This window comes from Betta splendens, chromosome 9 (genome assembly GCF_900634795.4).
Source record: "Betta splendens chromosome 9, fBetSpl5.4, whole genome shotgun sequence".
Lineage (NCBI taxonomy): Eukaryota > Metazoa > Chordata > Actinopteri > Anabantiformes > Osphronemidae > Betta > Betta splendens.
The window spans coordinates 20,899,382-20,922,875 of record NC_040889.2 but is presented as its reverse complement, the minus strand read 5'-3'; the positions used below and the strand labels follow the sequence as shown (position 1 = coordinate 20,922,875).

The 23,494-nt window shown below is 47.7% G+C and overlaps 2 protein-coding genes and 1 long non-coding RNA gene across 3 annotated transcripts; 1 reads left to right on the top strand and 2 right to left on the bottom strand.

Annotated features, from left to right (window-relative positions):
- Window positions 1-318: 318 nt before the first annotated feature.
- On the bottom strand, window positions 319-10,612 carry tbx5b (T-box transcription factor 5b). The gene is made up of 9 exons (XM_029163715.2): window positions 10,166-10,612; window positions 9,317-9,490; window positions 9,033-9,127; window positions 8,655-8,774; window positions 7,312-7,459; window positions 6,105-6,257; window positions 4,522-4,613; window positions 3,310-3,557; window positions 319-2,427 (listed from the first exon to the last, which is right to left on the bottom strand). Exons 2-9 carry the CDS (start codon window positions 9,482-9,484, stop codon window positions 1,853-1,855), a joined length of 1,599 nt encoding a protein of 532 aa, XP_029019548.1. The 5' UTR covers window positions 9,485-9,490; window positions 10,166-10,612; the 3' UTR covers window positions 319-1,852.
- Window positions 6,525-8,738, top strand: LOC129604531 (uncharacterized). Its single transcript, XR_008695481.1, has 3 exons — window positions 6,525-6,636; window positions 7,322-7,480; window positions 8,227-8,738. It is a non-coding gene; the product is annotated as an uncharacterized LOC129604531 (long non-coding RNA).
- A 4,863-nt stretch (window positions 10,613-15,475) lies between the features above and the next one.
- On the bottom strand, window positions 15,476-22,636 carry plekha2 (pleckstrin homology domain containing A2). The gene is made up of 12 exons (XM_029163672.3): window positions 22,259-22,636; window positions 20,662-20,822; window positions 20,498-20,554; window positions 20,153-20,201; window positions 19,936-20,033; window positions 18,678-18,809; window positions 18,465-18,554; window positions 18,317-18,385; window positions 18,167-18,237; window positions 17,670-17,733; window positions 16,875-16,952; window positions 15,476-16,739 (listed from the first exon to the last, which is right to left on the bottom strand). The coding sequence occupies exons 2-12, from the start codon at window positions 20,800-20,802 to the stop codon at window positions 16,317-16,319; spliced, it is 1,272 nt and encodes a 423-aa protein (XP_029019505.1). The 5' UTR covers window positions 20,803-20,822; window positions 22,259-22,636; the 3' UTR covers window positions 15,476-16,316.
- Between the last annotated feature and the right edge of the window lie 858 nt (window positions 22,637-23,494).

The following is a 23,494-nucleotide window of genomic DNA, read 5'->3' as shown; positions in this document are numbered from 1 at the left end:
CAATGCTCCACATTGTTGAGATTGCCGGACACTTTTGGAGTATACATGTGAGAAAAGGTGCAGGCTGCTGTTATCAGGCCCTTCATACCGACGACACGCACTGAACCTGATAAACTGCGATGCCGTGAAAAGAGTTTCCACTCACAAGGCGCTGAGCGCACTTCAAATAACCCCTGGGGAATGTTAATAGTTTGTCTCTGCTTATTTGTTCTCTAATCTCAAAGGAGGACATTACAACCAACTGACTGGCACAAAATTGTTTTGAAATTTATTATTTTTCTGTATATAAATCTGTCTCCATCACCATAGAACAGAAAACGTTTGGTTGCCACAACTACTGGTCATCACCTGGGAATGGAGGGTGGGACCAGAAACAAACCTTGGATGAGAAACAAAGTCCAAACAACACTGTCTTGTTTCACAAGTCGACAACAAACTAATCTTTACAAATCTAGAGTAATAAATACTATTAGCAGGCTATAAAACAAACAACTTTACATCTCACTGTCACACACACGCACACACACAGACACACACACACACAAACACACACACACACACACACACACACACACACACACACACACACACACACACACACACACACACACACACACACACACACGTATTAAGGAATGGAGGATTTGCTCTCTGCATGAGGACCGTTTGTCAGAGCACCTTCTCACATCTTACTGCATGTAAAACACATGGGCAGAAACAAAACTGCTTCATTACACAAAGAGAAAGTAAAATCTCAGCTTGCATCTATTCTGCACAAAAAGGAGCCACAAAGGTTTCTTCAAAGGATGAACAGTGGTACCCAAATCCAAGGAAACAAGGGGAGCGATGCTGTATGGATAAGAGCAATTTAGATGAAAATGAGCACATTTACAACACTGTCCCTTTGTGTTTGCTCAGCAGCCCTTGCCTGTCAAGAATCAACACTAGACTCGTGAATAATTCAGACGCAAACATACACAGGCCGACATGTGCGTCCGTGAAACACTGCGGATGAGGAAGCAGCGTGTGCTGGTTGGTCGAACGTCTGTGGACAGGGAAGCCCGATTGGTCAGCTGGGGGTGACTGGGAGGACAGCGGTGACAGCTGCGTGACGCTGAGTTGTTCATTTACCCAGAATGCAGTAGAAACAGTGTTTACAGGTCCTTCCGCCTGTAGCGTGGTCTAAACAAACTGTTTATCTCTATGGTGCAGAGCCCGCAGCTACTCGCTGCCTGTCTCATCAGAAATTAACTCGTAGCATCTTTGAGCTGAGCTGACACAGGCTCTCACGCACACACAGAGTCAACTCCAGCCATTTCTTCTTCACTGGGACTGAGCATGGACCTCTGCTAAAGAGGGAGAAAAAAACACACGTCTCCCTCGGGCTCAGCTGTGAAAGCTGAGATTATTTTGGTCAGTAAATGTTACTGCCTGCCTGACAGTGGGTCACAATTTCCATCCTTCACAATGCAAAGAGTGGTAGTCACTGAGAGGGAAAGAGCCGCTGTCAGGCCTCACAGTGCAAACATCTGGATCACACCAGTCTTTGGGCTGCGGAAAGACAATAAGGTACAACTCTGTTTGTGCTGCTTGGGCTCCTTTATCAGCATTTTAGGCTTCACGAGTGTCCGTGTCCACTGCTCCATCCGGCACAGGGGACAAAATGTGACAGAAACAGGAGGAGCACGAAAATCACACTTGTCACATTGACGTTACAAAGGTAAATATATAGTTATATTTAGTCTGTGTACGGTGCAGCATTGTTCAGAGGAGACAGAGAAAGAAGCGTCACTCGAGACAAATCTCGCATCTCTGACCCCTAATCAAACTTCCAATATGTCCTCTGGTGTAGTTAGGAGGCCGCGCTCCACTCGGGGACTCCACATCTGATGTGCGTCTCCAGCGTGTGGTAGAGAGGAGGGGAGAGGCTGGAGGTGTAGCGAGGGTACTCCCTAAGAGGAGGGCTGAGCTGCCGGGTGTGAAGGTTTTGGGAGGTTTGCGTCGGGGCTCCAGAGCTCTGGTAAGGGTCATGGGAGACGTGCTCCCCCAGCGGAGGAGAGCTCTGGTGGGCTATAGCACTGAGTCGGGAGCCCTGAGGGCTGGAGCTGTAAGGCGGGTGAGGGGTGTAAGGGGGGAAGGGGTCTATGGGGGTCATGGCGGAGGGGAGCGGGCAAGTGTATGACCACGGCGTACAGTTCAGTTCATCCAGTCTGGGCTCTGAGCCGGCGAACATACAGGCCTGGCGCTGTCCCATGTCTGAGCTGTAGGGGGAGTCGGTGAGCGCCAGGGCAGCGTTGTTGGACAGAGCCGGCGGGGGAGGAGGGTAGGAGGAGGGGTGATAGTAGGACTCGCCCTCACTCGGTGGGCTACAAGCGAAGGGCTTCTTGTAGGAGAGCTGGCGGTTTCCTGGAGAGCAGTTCTCCTCCACTGCAGACACAGACAGAAAGAAAACATTGTGTTGACCTGCTTTTTTTTCTTTTCTTCTTTGACGTTAATGACAAGTGAGACCTGAAAAAGTTCCAGCTGAGAGTTTCCAAGTTTCCACATTAGTTATTTTAGGTATCATAGTTAAGAACCAAGTGTGGACATGAAGAAAATCTAATCTGGGCCACTTTTATGCATATTTCAGTTTATTTATAATGTTATAAATCAATAAAATTGTCACCATTAAATCTCTGCTAGACTATAGTTCAGTCTGTTGTAGAATAATTAAGTTTGTAGAGAGAGGACGTGTTTTCATTATTCTAGCTGCTCTGATGAATAATTAAGCAATCAGTTAATTAACATTCAAAAAACTGTTACTCAGTTTGGGCTTAGTTGCTGAAATATATTTTAAAAATGAATGAGTTACTATCAGACAGTGAAACTTTTACCTGATGTCTAGGTTTGTAAAACAAAGCTACTGTTATCACTAATACATAACTGACCATGAACAAGTGAAAGTGTTAAGTTTTTTTTGTTTTTTTTTACAGACCTGAAGGGAACGTTCAGAGTTCCCTTCAGGTCGAAGTTCCTTTGTAGCTTTTGTTATTTGTTAGTTTTGCTAGTTATGATTATTAGCCTTCGGTGACAGACATTAACATTTTTTTTTTTTGCTTTTCGCCTATCTTTCCTTAAATAATGTGATTCCCTGACTCAGGAGTGAGGATCATCTCAATTTATTTGTATGCTGGTAAAATGATTCATAAATGTGAAAATAATGATGTCTTTCTTACAGTAAACTGTCTTTATTACTGTAGCTAATTTTTAATGTTTAACTGTAGACTATCTAAAGCTTTATCCTCATTCTCTGTATCAAAGGCCTCCTACCTTTCCTCTTGGTGCAGTGGTAGCCCTGCGGCGGGGGGATGTGCTGCAGGTGAGGCAGGGTGTAGTGCGTGGGCGGGGGGCTCAGCAGCTCCTGAGGGCTGCTGCTGTTCAAGTCATTGTCACAGCTGTAGGGGGACCCGGCGCCCTCGGGGGAGCCCCGCAGGCCTCGACCCTCGCCGCCGAACGGACTCCCAGCCGGGCCGGCTCTCTGTCGGACAGTGCTGCGGGGGACCACGGGATAGTCCTTACTGCAACACAGACAGGAGCACACGTGTGATTCGATGATGTCGACAGGTGCAACAGTTTAAGTCTGACGTTCTTGTGGCTAATGAGAGCGCGGGTGTGCTGCACAGAACATCCCGTCCAAGCATTTCACGTAGATACCTGCGCGGGGCTTTAAATTCTGCAGGGTTTTAGCCTCGTTTTCACTTTTCCCTTCACGTCTACTTAGCTGTTTTCCATCCTTTCAGGTCCGATCTCTCTCTGTACACACTGCCCTCTTTGTGAACTCGCTGATACGCAGGGGACAGCGAGCTCCATCTCGCTGACTCTCGCTGAGTTAGTGACACATTCACACACACGCACGCGCTGACACACACACGCACACACACACACACACACACACACACACACACACACACACACACACACACACACACACACACAGCCAGCGCTGCTGTGAGATAATTCACCGCTCTAAAAATAAACATCCCTCCATGTGTCACTTCAGATAGAGTCCTCTCCTCTCCACCAACAACACAGGGATGCTGCACTAGCACCGTCTCTCCGTGCCTCTTCCTCGGCGCTCCCCACCTCTCACCGTCGTCCGCTCCCATTGGCTTGCTAAAATCTATAAACTGCCTGCCACATCGACGCCTGAACGGAGATTAGCTGAGCACGCCAACCGACACGGCAGCTGATCGGCAGCGACAGTCTAACAGACCAGCAGCAACGTGATATCATTCATCCATCAATGCGCGCTTTGCGTTTGTGCTGTGGGTTGTGAATGAGGCTCCAGGCTCAGACCAACCTTCAGGTGACAATGGCTCACATGTCTTTATACCACTTGGCTCTGCTCGCACGCACGCTCGCGTCTCAGACCATATGTAGCCTATCATAACAACGCTCCCTGTGGGTGATGGCGGGACGAGGAGAAGAACAATGTTTTATTTCTTGCAAACAGCAGTGGAAGCACACGCACACAGCGCTCACCCTTGCAGCTTGGCCATGCGGTGAAACTCGTTGTCGTCACTGCCTCTGAAGCCTTTTGCAAAGGGATTATTTTCTATTTTCAGCTGTGTGATCTGAGAACAAAACATGGAACATATAGAAAAGAAATGTTAACATGCGCCGGATTGAAACATAATTGAATTCATGCACAGAGTGACACAAACGCGTTCTTTTCCCTGGTTAAAAGTTAATAGTTTACTATCAGTCAGGGGGGCTGCAGATGTTAAAACCTTCCCAGCTGAAGCTCTACGCAGCCGACATTCCTCAGCGCCTGACGTTTGTAACAGAGCCGACAGTGTTCTCGCCAGCTGACACAGAATAAACTGTTTACCCAAACAGTCGCCAGGTTTAAGGATTTCGGGCCAAAGCTTTTAGAAGGTCCAGGGCCGAGAGCTTTGATGTTAAGTCCTCAAACTTTTTTCTCAGTGATGTCATGGAGGGGGGGGGGGCTTCCTGGTTTGAAGGATTTCACTTGGCTAAAGACCGTGTCCGTCACACAGCGAGCAAGTGGACTAGAGATCTGACACAAGATCAAGTCTAAACAAACTTTGAAGTGCTGATAATACTGATACTGACCTCCATTAAACTAGTGGCTCAAGAGCTATAATATCTATACAGAACAGAAATTCGAAAATGTCTAATGCCAATAGTATAAAAGATGCAGTATTTGTGACTGTAAATTAGATGGGGATATAACTAGTATTATTAGTATAAATTACGCAAATGTAATAACTTAACATTTTAAATAACGCATGTGTTGCAAAACTCTGTTATATAAGAGTATTTGTATTTGTGAGCATTTGTAACATTACACTGATTTATTGTAATTGCAACTGTATTTTAAAATTATGATAAGATGTAAAACTATGAAACACATACTATATTACTGAGTATATAGAGAGAGTATATGTATATATATATATATATATATATATATATATATAGCATTATATACTTAGTTATTGCGAAACAACAAATATAAACCAAAAAAAAACTTTAACATTCAGCAGTAGTTAGTAAAGGAAGCTGGTTTAGGCAAAATCACAAAACACACACACACACACACACACACACACACACAAACACACACACACACACACACACACACACACACACACACACCACACACACACAGAGGTAATTTACTTTTAGACATGTTTACAAACACTGAATAAGTGCACATAAACAAAGATAATGAAAATTGACTTTCTGGATATGAAACACAAACAGAGAAAGAATCTCTGTACATATGCGTGTGTGTGTGTGTGTGTGTGTGTGTGTGTGGTAAATGTCTGACCACGGCTAGTAACCAAAGGCACTTATATAAGAGTGAAAACCAATCCAATACACACACATAACTTAGAGATCCATTGTTTCCATAAACGTTAGATTAATCACGAGGAAGCCGCTCCACATTTAAATAACCAGTGGGTCTTCATTGCAGCCTGTCTGAGCTATTTACAGCTCCCAGTGACCTTCCAGTCCAGAAAACCTCCACTACTGTCACTGCACTGGTTTTCCGTTACAAAGGTTAAGGCGGCAGCGTTACACACTACTGTACCCACCTTGTGGTTCTGGTACGACGTCACAGCGATGAAGGCCGTCTCGGTGAAGACGTGGGTGCAGAACGCCGTGTTCTTGGAGCCAAAGCCGTTGTTCTCGTCCGCCTTGACAATATGGAGCCGAGGCTGGTATTTGTGCATGGAGTTGAGTATTATCTGCACAGGGGAGAGATTGAGAGGGTGAAGCTGACAGACCTGTCGCTTCGTCGTGTGTCAGGACCGGGGCTGGAGGACGAGCCCACCTCAAGTCCACAAACCCAGATGAATATAAGGAGCCATGCTTTACACGTTAACTGAAGACTAGAGGAGCAATATTATTTATTTATGCCTCCCTTCTAGAGCCCTGCATGAAGTATTTGACTAGCCTCGTTGTCTTTGTTATAAAATGTACTAAACCTGATTTAGGTACATTACTAGTACGTTGGCTACGTCAGACCGGTGATGGTAAACTTCCGGTTAGCCAGACGTGGTCGTTTACCCACTTTCCCTACTAGTAACACTCCAACCGTGTTGCATTTGGCTTCGATGAAACAAGGTAATACATTCAATTCTTAACTATTTGCCACGACACCGAAAAACGGCCATTTTTTATTGGATCCTCCGTGTGTGCGCGCGCCCGGGTGCGAGCACCTTTGTTTATCCCGAGGGGTTCCTTTTAATCGCGGCGACAACCATTAGCCAATAGGCTTTGCGTTGAAATCATTACATCTAATTTACCAGCCGAGAAGATCACATGTGTGTGTGCGTGCTGCGTGTCCGTGGGCTACACGAGCGCCCGCGGACGCTACGCGTTCACCTGCTCGCGCGCCGTACAGGTCTCCACGCGCTATGCCTGTAGGGTAATGGTCGCTGCAGTATGAACGCCGCATGGCGGGAAGGAGCCTCGGCTCCGCGGAGCGCGGGCGCTCTGCCCTCGCGGTGATTTGTGCCGTGTTGTGATGTCTGCCGAGTTGAATTCAGGAGAGGGAGCTGCGCGCGCGCGCTGCCAGCTGAGGCTCTCACGGACCTGTGGCTGCCAGATTAAAAGCACCGCCACGAAATATATATTGTTAAACAAAAATAATCATTTATTTATTGGAAGTTTCTTATATTTTCCCTCATCTTGTCTTTTAATTGTGATATTTAATTTTAATACCGTATGAAATTATGTATTTACTATTGGTCTAGCATATTTAAAACACCATCTACTGTATGATATTAAAAGTCTCACGTGTCCAAAGGGGTCCAGGTGGTTGTTGGTGAGTTTGAGCTTCTGAAAGGACACAAGCTGGCGGCTCCAGTGCGCCCCAGTGGCGGGAGAATCCGGATGGACGTAGAGCCTCCCGGGCATGGCCGGCTCTGCCTTTCCAGTTATAGACCTATACGCCAAGACGCAGCAGGTCAGCAAACGGCGAGGCGGGTTCGACTAAGCGGCTGTGACCGTGACGCTGCGGGCCCGTGGCGCCTCGGGCGGCACGAGGCCCGTGTGGTGCTTTAATTAGACGGACCCCAAACGCACCGCCAGGACCGCAGTTTGCACAGATAGCCACATCTGGACCTCAGCTTAGCAGAGACAAACTCACTAATTAAAAAAGCTGCAGCCTCTCAAAAGATTTTGTGATTTTTTTATAGGTTATTGTTGGAGTAAGACGCCTCAAATCATCAAACTAAAATCTAAATTACAAAAAACTCTTTTAAATATTTTAGAAAAGTCAACATTTATCTGAATTGATAACGGGACTATTTTCTCTGTTTTCTAAGATGTTTGTGAGATAATCTTCCCCGTATTATTTATTAATGAATGAACACTCACGCAAATGTTTTACACCAGACAGCCTGTAGCAAAGGTCTCCAAAAATGAGGCCGGAAATATTACTGGGCTGTGACTTTCAGCTAGAGACATCATCGTGTTATTATCTGGGAGAAAAGAAAAAGGTCTCGAAGGAAAATGGAGGGGCCTCTGTGGATAACTGCAGCTGCACGTGCAAAGGTCAAGAGTGGCCAGATTAAAATATGCAGTATTATGCATAATACAAAAAATAGATGGATTAATATAATGTATTGGATCATTTCATTCACATGAAAAGTTTGATGCTTTGAAGAGGCAATACTCTAATGGTTTGTTCGGATATACCCCTCAACACAGTGAATCCGAAAGGGAGACTTCATCCCGTCTGTCTATCCGGGCGGACAGACAGACGGCACGGATTTCACCGGCGGGCAGACACGGGGGGAACTAGGCCATCCCCGTCTGCAAGAAGGACCCGACCTTTACGCGACGCAGGGGCGGGGGACGAAGACCATAAACCCACAACAACGGTTTGAACAGGTTTTAGTTTGCACGTGGCTAAGATTTTTGAAAAAAATGAACAGGACCCATAATTAAATTAAAGTGGAAAATGATAAAATGTTGGCAGTAAAAGACGTTAGTCCACTGATTTTTAGGAATAGCTAAAGGTTTATTATTAATGGTGACGTGTGGTTTAAACCCAAGTATGAATAATTAATAAACACTCATCGGCTATGAATAAGCCGACGACAGCGTGTACGTCTTAGTTGATGTAGTATACGAACCATTTGTTGTCTGCAAATTTGTAGCGATGGTCATCCCCAGGCACGATGTCCATGAGCAGTATGTATTTGGTTTTAGGGTTGAGTCCCGTGACCTTCACTTTGTAACTAGGGAACATCCTCCTATAAGGAAAATAGAAATACTGAGAAATTAAGACGCGAAGATGTGAAGAATTAAAAAATAAAACATTGTCACATGAGGTTTTTGCACTTGGAACGGAGGGGGCTTTGCAGGAGAGCAGGTTCGGTGCAGACACAAAGACAGCAAAACTACAGTGTTTTCGAGTGTCCACGACATAGTGAAAAAACGTGAAAAACGTGATAATTCACGATTCAGTGTTTTCTATTGTATGAAGCCAAAAGGTCATTTCTTCCTCCTACCTTCCAGCCTTGGTGATGATCATTTCAGTTCCCACTTCATCAAACTTCGTCCAAAGTTCCCTGTCATGAAGGAAAACTTTGATTCCTTCCATTCCCTGCGGTAAAATATAAAGAGCGCTCACTACAACTGATAGAGCAGGATGCACGTCCTTAACGTACCGAGCCTAATTCTTAAAATAAAAAAAAAACACGCTCAAATACTGAAACACAGGCGTGGGTGCGTTCATAGAAACTCCACAACCGCTACGGTGGTTCGTTAATTTAACTCGGTAATCCGTATTTACATTGTGCTCCACGGTGCAGCCCGGTATTTGCTGGCTGGACGCTGTCTGCGGCGAAGCTGGCGAGTTTAAGGGGAAGCTGTGATTCTCCTGTTTGGCCTCCTTCGGCGAATCCATGCAGTCCGAGTCCGGACGCTCCGCAAGGCCGAACTGGTCCCCTCCGTTCGCCATGTCCCACTGATGAACACAGAGGTCAGGGTCAGGCTATGGATTTGACTTTAGGATGGATATTATTCCATGGCATCGAGTTGCTCGGTGTGGCCATTACTGCCCAGGTTATGTAATTATATTCATTTCATAGTCCATGACCTACAGAGGTAGTGTGTCATTTTAGGCATATTTGTTTAGACACGCCAATCTCAACTAAATAGAGCCGTGATCTAATATTTTCCATTCACTTATTGCTTTAAGGCTTGAGATTTGAGACGAGTTACATTTATGGAAGACTTTTTAAATAAGAAATCGTTAAAAGTTAGTTTTTTCTCATTGCGGACCCGCAGCTGGATAATGGCTGACATAATAGACTTCTAGTGACTTAGACTAACTGGTCCAATAACCTAATTAGACGCTCCTATAGAAAAGGGGATTAAATGTTTACGAACTTGAACGTCAACAATGTTTTCGCAAAGAGCTACAGAGCAGAACCTGACGATAGAAAAGCACAACCGTCCAGTGTCTGATGGTCTTAACTACACACACAGTCACATCAGCATGCAACCTAATAATTTAAGTCTTAAATAAAGTGTGAATCCTAAGTTCAATTGCAGACTAATGGCAGTGGCTCTAACGTTTCCCAACCGCAGCCTGCGCCAGGCGCGTGTTTGTGTGCGTGGCTTCTCTGAGGGCCTTTACCTCAAACGCACTGCTCCGCTCTCCCGGCAGAACACACGCACATCCTACTCCTGCGCGCTCCGCAGGCTGCTCGCTCGTTGTGGCTCGCTCTGATTTCCCCTGCTTTGCTTTTTAAAAATCCAACTGTCCCAGTGCTGCGTCTCTCGTGAATTGACCGCGCTCCCCGTGCGGCTTTGTGAAATCATCGGCTTGTTTTGATTTTTTTTTTGATTTTTTTCGTCTTCCGTCCGTCTCCGCGCGCGCAGCCCGCCGCTCGTCCGCTTCGCTGCCTCCCGTCACCGCCGGCTACAGCCGAGGCTGAGGTCCATTCAAAGCGGTGCTGACGTCTTCCCCCGTTTATCTCGCTCCTCTCCGTTCTGTCCTCGTCGACTCGGCGGCAGCCTGGATCTGATCCCCGTTCTTTGGAGCGTTCATTACAAATGGAGTCAAGTCCGATTCAGAGTCTGCCCTCCCCCTTCTGCCCTCCCTGCGCTCCCATAGGTCTGCACGGTGCATCGGTATCTGCAGCCCAAATCATCTGTGACACTGGCCAATCGCGCACGCGCGCGCGCAAACACACGCACGCACACACACACACACACACACACACACACACACACACACACACACACACAGAGCTTACGCGCACTCGGTCAAGTTATTATTTTCTTAGTATCGTCATCAGTGTTAAACTATCATGTTTTGTATTATGCCACACAACGCACCACAGTGTTTCTTTACAGATTAACAGACTTGAAAATGCGAAAATGTTTTGGACTTGCATTAGTCCTGATCTAAACTTTTAAATGCACATGGACGAGACCACTGTTAGCATAAGAAAATGAATAAAGCGAGTTTAAATCCAGATGTGTGGAGTCCACGTCTACAAAGAAGCTTCGCTTAAATGATTTATTAGTGATGAAAACGGTGGTTTAGTGGACACTATAAATAATCTGTAAATTGAGTCAATGTCATTTTGGTAAATTAAACTAACCCAGTAACCTGTTTTTACTCATCACTACACCACAAAAGTGACCAGAGTTTAGTTTGTTCCTTTTCTGGTCACACAAAGCAAACGTCTGACTCTATGAGAGAGTGGACTGTTTTTTATACATGTGGGTCAAAATGGCTGGTTTTACGGTAGTGTTGCTCCTTCATCATTTGTTTAAATAGGGTGATCACTTCTATGTCAAACAGCAGATTTATCACCTTTCTGTCAGCAACATGAACTGAGGGATTCCACTCCTCTAAATGTGAAACGGCCGAGGTTCTGTATCGGACCGAACTGTACCGTTGTAGTCAATGCAGTGAGCAGTGAATGAATACAGGCGCAGAAGGCCTAAAGCGGCACTAACAGCAGGTGGACCCGAGCACGCATCACTTTGACTGGATTACTGTACAGCCTGATAACAAGAGGCTTCCAGAGTTGGAAGTTGACGGGGTCACCGCGAGTTCAGCATCACTCCAATACAGTTTAGCCCGATTTGCAGCCGCTCTCTCGCGTCCACGCTGCTCCACTCATCCATACACGCACGGTCTGCAAACTCAGATGTGTTTGTACAGATTTTACGCATTAGGTCATTAATGAATTATACTACCTGTCAGTGCTGTTGACCATATTTCTAGTATAACAGCTCGTGCCGAGATATAGCAAGTTAAAAATCACCCTTTTAGAGATTAATATCTTGATATATTAAGAGATGGTGATAAACCAAAGTGTGTTCTTTTAAGAATGAAATACCTAATAAATAATATTATGAAGACAGCAGACTGATGTTGGACATCGCCTAAACCAATGTGCGTAAAATTCGCTACGCTGACAATTCCTTGTTTTTTTTTCCAGCCGTCTTGTTTCCAAAGTAATTCACCGCTGCAGCTCTGGTCGTGTTTTAATCCCACACCCCGGTTAGAACAGCTCGGTCCAGCCTCTCCGGCAGGACGCGACGGCGACGGGGTGCAGCCGTGACGCACACAGGACCAGTGTGTGTGTGTGTGTGTGTGTGTGTGTGTGTGTGCGCGCGCGCGCGTGCAGATGCCGTCACATTCCGTTTTGATAAGCTTGCACCAATAACCTGTCCGCCCACACACTGACTAGACAATGAAACGTGTCCGTGATAGTCATATTTAAATTGTTGGCCACAATCTTAAAGTTTTTCAAGAATTTCGAGCAACAAAAAACTAAACTTGAATTTGATTAACTTCAAATAATTGCTGTGCATTTCTGGGTTTGCCTAAGAGCAACAAATGTCCAGTACACCCTGCTGTATATGAACTATTATTCTTTCCATATTTAATCCCCGGGCAGGACGATGGACGCTGCACGGTTTAGTACACTTAGCTCTGAAACTAATTTAAGTAGCTTTTATGTAAAATCTATTAATTATTGAGGAAAATATACATTTATATATATATATTTAAAGCAAGTTTTGGTGTTAAAAAGAAATGGCTTTGGAGTCAAAATCAAGAAAAGGCTTTGTTACGTTACATTGGTCATTAATTGTAAACAGAAAGAGGCGTCGACAATGATTTCTTATTGAAAATAATTCTTCAAATTATACAGCTTCAACAAATGCCCATTCCTTTACTATGTGATCTGTCTTCGTTAGTTTAAAACACGTTCACCTTCTGCTGTCTGTAAAACCTAGAGGAATAAAGTAACAATTAAAAGAAATACATTCATCTATTTTGGCCCCAGGTTACAACGTTTTAAATTATTCTAGTTGCCTCCTCGATGATTTACCCCACGGGCAGAAAGTGTTGCCTTAAAAGACGTCTTTCTTATAAAAATGACGAATTAACAATAACGTGACAATAACTAAAATAAAGTTAGAGCCATTAAAAATATAATGTTAATTTACACGTAGAACAATGAGAGCATTAAAGCCTAGTTATGATTCAGATAAAACAATTCTCTCTCTATCATAACAGAAAGCTGATCATGTTTCATTTTCTTTGTACCTTTGATTACTATTATAACTGTGATTATCTAAAATCAAATTTTCTAATCTGATCTTAATCAAATCGTACAACACTTTAATGTGAATGTTTATTTCAGTCATTTTCTTTCTAGAGACCACAATGTTTTATCGCTTAAAAATTAAGTAAAGAACTTTGTTTTTAGGATTTTGCAATACAAGAATGTGAAGGTTTCAATAATACCTGAAATGAGGTGACGGTGGCTGGACGGCTCATTATTGCCCCATCCTGGCTTCAGCTGATTGGATCCTCTGTTCTCCGTCTGGAGGAAGTGGTGAAGGGGTCCCAGACCTCCTGCACTCAGCAGGTCTGTCTCACACACCTCAAGAGCGAGTGCGTGCATGTGTGTGTGGCATTGGAGGGCAAGGTCAACCCATTTCTCTGCAAACAATCACATCACACAGGGCAAAATACATTCCAACGCCCCCCTGCCCCCAGTTTGTAAGGTGGTCTGATGTGGGAAACAGCAATGGGTGGGGGTCTGGCAGCGCGCCAGACTGGGCTCCTGGGTCCAGATGAAGCAAAACCTGGTCCACATTAATATGACTATTTATTACATGTTAGAGAGACTCAAGTTAAATGTTCTGCTCTCCTCAGTGGTTTAGTAGTAAACAAGTCCATACAGTTGTCTGTTTTGCTCTGTGGTGTCAAATCAAAATAATATCAGTTAAATCTGTAGATATTACTGAAACTCTGTCATTTTCCATGAAACGTTTACGAAGCTGTTAAAATTGACTGATAGAATAGAATCATTTTAATCAGTTAGTTTCTAGTCACCATTAACAAAACTTATGACGACATTAAACATAGCACAGATGTATCACTGTGTTTGTTCAAGTTTCCACCATTGGATTTAAAAATGATGTGTTTAAAATCCAGCAGTAGATTTGGGGCATGTTAATACAAATCGCAGCTACTTTCTCCATGGTTCATTCAAATAAAAACAGACCTCACTGCAGCAAGTGAAGTAGTGGCAGAACTGGGAACAGTTGCACTAAATAGCCAAAATATTAAAACTTTATTGAACGTGCTCGTGTAGATTAAGTGTTTTTTGTGGAACCTTGGATGTTGTCGCATGTTGTCAAGTTGTCAAGCAACAAAATAGCTATACACTCATTTTTTCACTCATTACTCAAATAAATACTAAATACTCAAAATATCAGTGTGAAGCATGAGCAAAGGAAAATGTGGTTATTCATTGTTTGGTTTCTGGCGTTTTATTATTGTATTACTGAATGACGTGTTGTTCTGTGAAGGCTGGTTGGATTTTCTGCTCGTGGACTCAGACTCTGGTGGACGTGTGGTGTCTCACGGCGCCATCTAGCGGTTGTCTTATGCAAACAGGGAAACAACCCTTAAAAGCCGCCGCTGTGGCAAAGTCCTGAAGAAACGTAACGAGGCGCGTCTGTGTTCATCATATATGCGGACAGAACATGAACATACACTCATACGGCAGAGAGTCACTCATGTGGGAACATTAACATTTCCAGCGGCTGCGTGTGCGTCTGCCCTCGGAGCTGCCTGTCACTCACAGGCGTCAAACGGAGGTGTGACGTGACCTTTACATTATGTCTGTGCCGACGAGAAATGGAGCCCAGGGGGCTTAAAGGGTGTCTCCGTATTCCCAGAGGCTTATCTGCTGATTGTTTCACAGGCACTGGAGCTCAGGCGACGCCGCAGATCACTTCGCCGAACAAAAGCGTCCGGAGTCACAGAAGTGAGTCTGTTCAACACGTCCCCACAGACCCAGCCTCCATCATATAGTTTAATCGGCGCCTCCCATGTTTCTGCTCAGCACCTAGAGGAGCCTCGTCTCTAACCGACTGAAAACTCATTCCAACACAGCTGACATTTCACGGGCACTCGGGGCCCTTTTTTTATTTTTTCAACCTAGCGACGCAGCTTAAAGCGTTCACCGCAGACATTCTACGGCAGCGCCACAGCTGCACCGCCGGGCGCACGAGGAAGTGGTTCGGAGGTCAGGACAGGGTTCTAGGCGTTTTACCGAGCGGACCTCTGCACCGGACGTGTGAAACGCTCCGCTTAACGCCGCCTCCGGCCGCCGGACGGGCACGCGCGCACACGCGCTCGGACCTACGTGGCATTCATCGATTTACGCTCCACGGTGCTAAAGGTCAATTACGCTGGCCCTCGACCCTCCGCGTGCCCGCCGGTCGGACATTTGTGCCCCGTAGAGAGGAAACGCAGGCGGAGGCTGGAAGTTTTAATGCCGCCACTTCTAGCGACCGCTGCAAAGTTCCTTCGTGATGTCTGTGGTGTCAAATGTGGACGGACGCTGCGGCGCAGTGTCGAAGGCCAAACTGCCAGAACCCACAAACACCGAGCACCAGCAAGTAAAAAGCATCATTTATTGTACACCACAGAAGAAGAACATTGTTTTATATACACAGAGGCGTGACGGAGCACAGAAGAGTGAAAACACAACAGCAACACAGAAGTGTGGCACGTGGGTCCACACGGACAAATACAACAAGCATCACGTGTAGAAAGCCGTCAGGCGGTACTTCGATGCCGGTAGTACATTCTACAACAAGTACCGCAAAAAACAGAGACAATTGATCCTTTAGCCAAGTATTAAATGGTGCCTGAGCCTGAACACGGCTGCGGACGGCGACCGGGTCGGTGTGTGCGTACCTTTATATGAGGACACCTTCCCCCAGACGCCCGATTACATCTTAGTGATAAACGCTTGTTAATTATCAACGTGGATAAACTCACATTGTGTGTGTCTCAGGACGAAATGAGGGGAAAACACTGCTCAAAAGAAATGACCAAGCTTGAATATAAAAAAAATGTGTAATGTGTTGAAATGCCTTAAAACACTTGAGGTGTGTACTTGTACTGTAGCAGGGTTCAACAACGCTTGCAGAAATGTTACGCGTGGGAAGTAAGTGCATTAGGTTAAAACCATGTGCCCTGCGAATGGATGTGAGTAAAAATAATTAAAATACAGAGTATTCAAGTTTTCAGAGGACGGCGCTTTAAAAAAAGAGCCCCATCACCCTTTTCACTGTCCCGTGAACAGCCACAACCGCTCCCTTCGGCCTCCTGCAAGCGGCAGGACCAGCAGGGGGCGCTCACGGACGCCACTTCATTAGCAGGGAATACTATTGATACCAGTCACATTCATTTCACGGGAGCGCACACACCTCTTAGTCCCCACAGGCGGGTCGGACTAGACGTCTGTGGTGCGGATGCCTTCGTCGTCCAGGCTGAAGGGAAAGCTGCATTCACTCTGGGCCTGAGGCTGCGAGCGGTGCCTCCTGCGCACGAACGCCGCGTCCCCCGTCGCCGTCAGGAGGCCCAGTCCGCTGGCGGACGGCCCGGGGTTGGGGTTGGAGAGGGAGTTGGAGGAGGACGAGGTGGAGGAGGAGGTGGACGACGAGGACAGGGACGGCAGGTTGGGCAGGGAGCTGAAGGCGCTGTCCTCGTCCTCCGCGTCCAGGATGGAGGGCTCGCCGGGCGGAACCGGGGTCCACGGCTGCCAGCCCGGCGCCACCGAGCACGACTTGACCAGCTGCGGCCGCCGGTCCTCGCTGGGTCGGCCTTGAGACGCGTTGTGACTCCGGCAGAGGGAAGACGCTCGTTTGAAGATATTCTGCAATGGAACGGGCAAAAGAGCCGAGTCATGAATCATCCTCAAGGGCTGGGTTTGGTTTCCAGGACACACAGAGCAGTGAGAAGCTATTACTCATTTCTGAGGTTTTGCCCCAAGCGGAGAAACAGGAGTTACCTTTGATGGACCTCTGAAGTCCTGGATCTTCGTCTCGATGTCTCTGATCCAACCGTGCATGTCCTCTGGAGAGTCTGTCTACAGGCAGAGGACAACACGTCATATTTAACACATTTAGAATAATGTGCCACTGTTTACTTCAGCCTAAGTAACGTTTGTGCTGCTGTTTGCATTATTTCCTGCCACTTAACTGTAAACAATCATTTCTATGATGCTAGAAACTGAAAATTTGTTTAAGGCCAAGTTTATATTTTCTGTTTATTTGTAAGTGAACATAAGCAAATGCTTTTTTTAGACTCTTACTGTACTTTTAGTTTGTCATTCAAAGCATTTTCCCTCCTTCTACTTTGATTATCATCTGTTTAATCTATTTTTGTTTGTGTGTTGATTTTTTCGGTTGAAATGTTTCCACGCTTCCTTTTTTTTCTTGCTCAGGCAAAAATAAAAGTGGCCGTGCTTGCAGCCGCAGCCCCGGTCTCTCTCTGTGTCTCCCAGCACTTCCCATTTCATCCGACCCCGTGGTCTTAGTCAGCTGTTCTCCCAGGGGGTGGAACAGGATGTTTTTGTTGTTATGGCAACAGATGGCTGTGCCTGTTTCATGAAAACAAACTTTTCATGCTACTTAAAAAAAAAAAAAAAAAAAAAAAAAAGAGGAGTCTGTGCCACACTTCAGCAGCAGAGCATTTAGAGAAAACAACACCTGGACAGGAACACGTAGGAACATCACGTATTAAAAGAAAAACACTGTCTCTGCATCACATCAGTGAGTTGCAATGAGTCGAGGCAGGGCCTTACCTGAATGTAGAAGGTCCTGCTGCTGGTGATGATCTCAAACAGGTTGTCTCTCAGCAGGAGCTCACTGATCGACAAACATGGGCAAATTAATTGTGCCGAAATATCCAACTGAATTGTATCATACTTAAATAAATTAAAGGTCATAAAGGCTGGTTGTAGTAATTAAAAGCAGCAGATTCTTGGCTCGGTAGACGGTTCAGGTTTGTGTGAACTGAAATTGTGTAAAGTACTTTGTAAGTCAAAATGTGGCGAGAACCTCTGAGGCTGTTACAAACTTCCTCAATTCATTTTCTACCGTTAAATTACCCACATGTGTGACATCAGTCGATTCTTATCCAACACTCAACCAGTGTGATGAAAAGGATCCGGAAGAATGTTAAAGGGGAAGCGATCTTCACATTCGAGCCTGGAGTCTCTTGACCCCGCGACCTGCTGACAGTCTTTATTTATATCGGGCCCAGACAGTGACGAGTCGGGACTCCCGCGCTTGGACTCACCCGGACTTGACGAGGCACTCGTGGACCTTCTGGACGTCCCTCAGGGGAATGGCTCGCAGAGGCTCCTTATCCTGGGCAGACAGAGAGTCGCTCAGTCACTCACGGCCCGACTGGGAGCCGGGGAAACAAAGAACGCGGCCGGCTCCTCACCGTCTCAGACTTGAAGTAGCTGACGGCGTTGTCGTCCAGGGTGAAGAAGCGCCTCTTCCAGCTCTTCCTCTGAAACAACAGGCCGAGCTTTTACTCACACACACACACACACACAGAGTTCATCAGTCAGAAGTCTCTGGGCACTCACCACATTTCCCTGTTTCACACAGTAACCGCATCTGAGCACACCCGGCCTGTTGCCCTTCCTCTCTCTGCCTTCTGCCTCCTCGCTCTCGTTCTGGGTTTCAACACACAACAGTCATGTCATTAGAAGCGCTGCGAGCGGCGGTTCTGGAGGGAAGGAGCGACGCACGAGCGTCCATGTCAGATGGATTTCGACCCTCCGGCGTCGCTGCTTCACCTGGATTGGAGTGTGCACCACCACGCCGCCGATGATCTCCGTCTTGTAGGCCTGCTGCCGCTGCCTCGTCTGGGCGTCGCTGATCACAGCAGTCACATCGGGCCTCGGAGGAGCCGGGCCGGACTTGGGAACCTGCCAACACACGGGACAGCGTTTACTACAATGCAGCCTCTTGTTTGGTCTGTCTTATACAATCAAAGCAAGCTGAGCAATAAAAAGTCAGATTATATTTCATTATATTTCATATAATTACAACTGTGTGGTGTTGTAGACTATTTATCTTCATACTGTATTATTTATCTGGAGAGAGAGATGAAGGCATTTTAGGCCCTCCTGCAGGAGCTGTAGCTAACTGACAGGATTGGCAATCATAACTGATACATGAGAGCATGACTGATATCAAACACCATTATTTTGAATTTTGAATCATTTTGGTGAGTTCAGCCTGTCTCACACCAGGCTGCGTTGTTTACTCCACAGACCTTAAGTCCATTCAACCACATGCTCACTGTAAAATGAGTGCAGGGTTTAATGGGGAAAGCACTTTTAGCCTATTCATCCACAGGTAAAAGGGTTTTTTCCTCCTTTTACATCACATCCATTCAGCTTTGCGCAACGCTTTCACCCTGGGTTTCCTCGAGACTGAGGAAGCGCAATGCAGGCGGCAGAGCAGCGCCTCACTCGAGGGGGAAGTGAAAGAGAGCGAGCCAAGCGTTTCCGGCGTCAGCGTGCAGGTGAGAGAAGAAACGAGAAGCACTGGTGTCTGCCATCGCCATGTACCTGGACTAAAGGCCACACACACACAGGCACCTGGATCGGGGCCTAAAGGCCACGCGCACACGCACACACACACACACACACACACACACACACACACACACACACACACACACACACACACACACACACACACACACACACACACACACACACACACACACACACACACACACACACACACACACACACGGGCCTAAAGGCCACACACACGATGCAAATGTGCATGTCATTCTCACTGACACACAATGGTGTTTTGACACCTTCGCCGCAGTGACGCCATCGCGTTATCTCTCACATCCACGTCCGCTCACGGTTTCCCCATTCACCAAGTGAGTGACAGGTCACCGGTGGGCAAATGCGCAGGCGTTCGTGCCAGCGCAGTCAGACAGAAACAAAAGCTGCATGTGTGAAAGCAGCCGCCACCGCACGGCCGGTCTCAGCCTGCACGGCCCGGCCCGGCCCGGCAGGACCCGCTCACCGTGATCTTGCTGGCCTTGTTCAGAGCATCCACCCAGCTCTTCATGTCAGGCACGTCGTTGGCTTGGAGGAAGTACCGCCGGGAAACCGCATTGATGACTGCATCACACACCAGTTCCACAGCGTTACAGGATTGCATCACATGTAAACTGAATGAATGCTCTTTCACGTCACTGGGCGCGAATGAATAAGCACAAAAAAATATCATAAAAACGTACCGAAGCAGAACTCGGTCTTGGGTTTTTGCTTCGATGTCGCTTCGCTCACCTGGAGGCGAGACGCAAAGAAAAAAAGAAGACAAGTGACATCGAGAAGGAAGGAATGAGAAGAGAAGAGAAGATGAGAAGAGAGGAGCCGTCAGCGCTACAGTGCAGTAAATCCACACGTCATTATCTCTGCTTATATCATGGAGCTCGCTGACATCTGGAAAACTCCACTACATCGGCCCGTTTGAGCCGAGAGCAAACACAGGCACTACAGTGAGCGGTGAATGTGAGCCGCCGCGTCCTGGTTTCCATGCGGCGGCGGCGGCGGCGGGCAGCAGGTCCCTCGGACCCCCTCACCTTTGAGATGTAGGTCAGCTTCAGGCTGCCAACGAAGCTGGCTCCGCTGGGCAGGTTCTGCAGGCAAACACAAACACACGGGCTCAGAGTCCAAGGCTACAGCGAGCGCTCCCATTGGGCAATTTCGCTTCCTGGCGCTGTTGGTGTGTCGCGCGCGGAGGCACCTGAGGGTTGTCCATGTACCACAGCAGAGCGTTCCCCTGCGTGTCCAGGATGAAGTAGCGCCTCTGGAAGCGGCAGCTGTTCTCCTTCTCCTCCAGGTCCAGGAAGCCGCACACGCGGTTCAGGCGGTCCACGTACGGCATGCTGCCGCTATCGCATGTCACTGAGGCGGAGGGAGACAGGGGGGGGGGGTGAATGTGAGGAGAGAGCGAGAGCGGCGCAGACGTGGAGGATGAACTGGCTTTCATTTAGCGTACGACACACGCGCACACGTGCACGCGCGCAGCGGCGGGAGGCAGAGACCCGCACGCACTCAGCAGTTTTTCATGTGACGTGATTGAGGCTGAGCTGCAAACCCCGCAGCCCGGGGCCGAGCTGGGGCCCTCCACCACAGCCAGAAATTACAGACTGCGCTCAAGATCTGCACACGCGCACATTTCCACTGGCCGGAGAAGAGGGGGGGGGGGGTGAGGAGCGGGCGGGAGGAGACGGGTCCGTTAAAGGATGCCGCGCACGTGAATCACGGAGCTGCCGAGCGGAGCTCAGCAGCCACTCTGGGCCGGGTCTGTGAGCGAGAGAGGGGGCGGCAGCTCGGTTCTGGTTCTGAGAGCCGCGCTGCCGTCCCCTCTGCCGGCGCCGAGCGGCCTCGGCTTTGATCCCAAGCGGCAATGTTGAATTTCCACCGGACCGTTAACCGCGCTGCACCTTCGCCGAGCCGGTTCAGCTCCCGTGCAACTATTTTCAATTATTGTAACATCGATGGTTTGGGGGGAAAAAACGCCTCTTTGTGAAACTGCTTTGAAAAATCTGCGGGTTCAAGACGCGTCTTCTTTTGCCTGATTAAATAGGTCACGGTGAAAACGCCCTTTAGAAGTTGCTGTAATGGGAAAGTGAAAACGACACACAGACACAGACACACACACACACACACACACACACACACACACACACACACACACACACACACAAACTGGTTGTGGTTGAGGCAAAACTTTATCCACGAATTTATTTATCAACTAATTCAGAGACAGGCATTAAAACACAGCAGCTTAATGCAAGTCTATCAGCTGCTGTAAATGTAGAGACATTCGTATCTACAACAGACGACAGCGTGTAGATCACTGCAGTGATACTGGCTGTTACCACTTCCAGGGCTGTGAATTATAACCACACACCCACCAACCCACCCACCCACGCACACACACACACGGGGTTTATTAGCAGACACTTCAGTTTGAGCCACTGAAACTGATTGAAACACGTGAAACGGCAGATTAGGACACACTGAGGGTTGGACGTCCTAACATTCAACGTGTAGCCCTCAGCTCAACTGTGTGACCGGCCTCGTGCTCATGGACGCGCGTGCACAGCGTGACCATGGGAAAAGCTTAAATGTGCCCCAGCGGAGTTACTCAGCAGCACCTGACAGACAATACATGTGTTCAGCTCAGATGACCTGCACTGACTCACCAGCTCCGCAGACGCGGCGGCCCGCCACACCTACTGTACCGCGCCGTGCCATCCGCGCGCGCAACGCGCACGCGCACTCGCACACACACACAAACGGTCACAAAGTGCCACCGTCGACTGCCTACTCACCCGCTGCGGAGACTCTGTCAGTGTGCGCCACAGCCAGCGCCCTGCGCGGCTACGAGGCGGAGCGGAGGGACGCCGCTTTGGCGGACGGACGCATGGCACACGAAGTTTTCACCAACTTTTCCGAGCAGCGCACAGTTACGGAGCCGCGGCGCATCGGGGCGTCTCGCCTGCGTCTGTTTGTTTGTGTGCTCGGATTACAGCAGACTTGTGTTCTTTCCGGGTTGGACGTTTCGTTATTAGAATAAACCAGCCCCGGATGTGATCTATGCGCCCTCGTAGCCCCAGTCAGGTCCTCCTCCCCTGCGCTCGTGCGCTCGCGTTGAGGAACTGGAGGGAGTCGCGCGCGCCGGGCGGTTTGTTGGGCAGTTTGTGATTCCTTTGGCTACAACCACAATCAAAATGACATAAATAAAAGAAAGAATTAGCGTGAGCCTCTCCTTTTAAAACTGCATGTGTTGTGTTATCACTCGTTCTCAGTCAGCTAGAGAACTAGGTCACGCGCGCGTGCGCAGACGTGCACGGGTTAGCCTAGGCGAGCAGAAACACCGGAGAGAACGGTGTCATTCATACACACCTGTCACGGGAGGTGAGCGCGTGCAACAGGTGCAAACATCAGGCGCCAAAAACATCTGGTGACAAAATGTTCCTGTTCGTTAGGAAGTGTGTGTGTGTGTGCGCGCGCGCGCGCGTGTCTGAATTAAGTCGAATGGCGACCACATAGTCTGTGCAGTTGACCTGCAAGTCAACTCTGTGTTTTCACATCCCTAATTTCTTCATTTGTGATTTATTTGCCTGTTTGCAGGTTGCTACACGTTCTTTAAAACTCTTCCCTAAAAGTATTGCTAAATAAACAAAAAATCACGTATACCTATATATTTTTTATTTATAAATTTATAAAATTTGTAAAACGCCCTGAGCCTTGCTTCATTGTTTTTGCACCATGACCCAAACGTGTGTCATGAACGTGTGACGGCTTCTTGTATTTGTCAGGTGTGCAGACGTGACGCGCAGATTGAGTTTCTTGTGCTCAAACCTCTGTCCCCCGTGAAGAGGAAGCGGTTGCGCGTCATATGACCTGCGCGAGGACGGAGACTGCCTCCCTGATTTCATATCCTGTGGCGACTGCGCGCCGCGCGCAGGAGGAAGTCTTGAAGTTTCCACAGACCCGGGCGTTTTCGCCGCCCTGCCTGCTCCGACAGCAGGTGCGCGAGCGCAGACGCAGACGCACACGCGTCT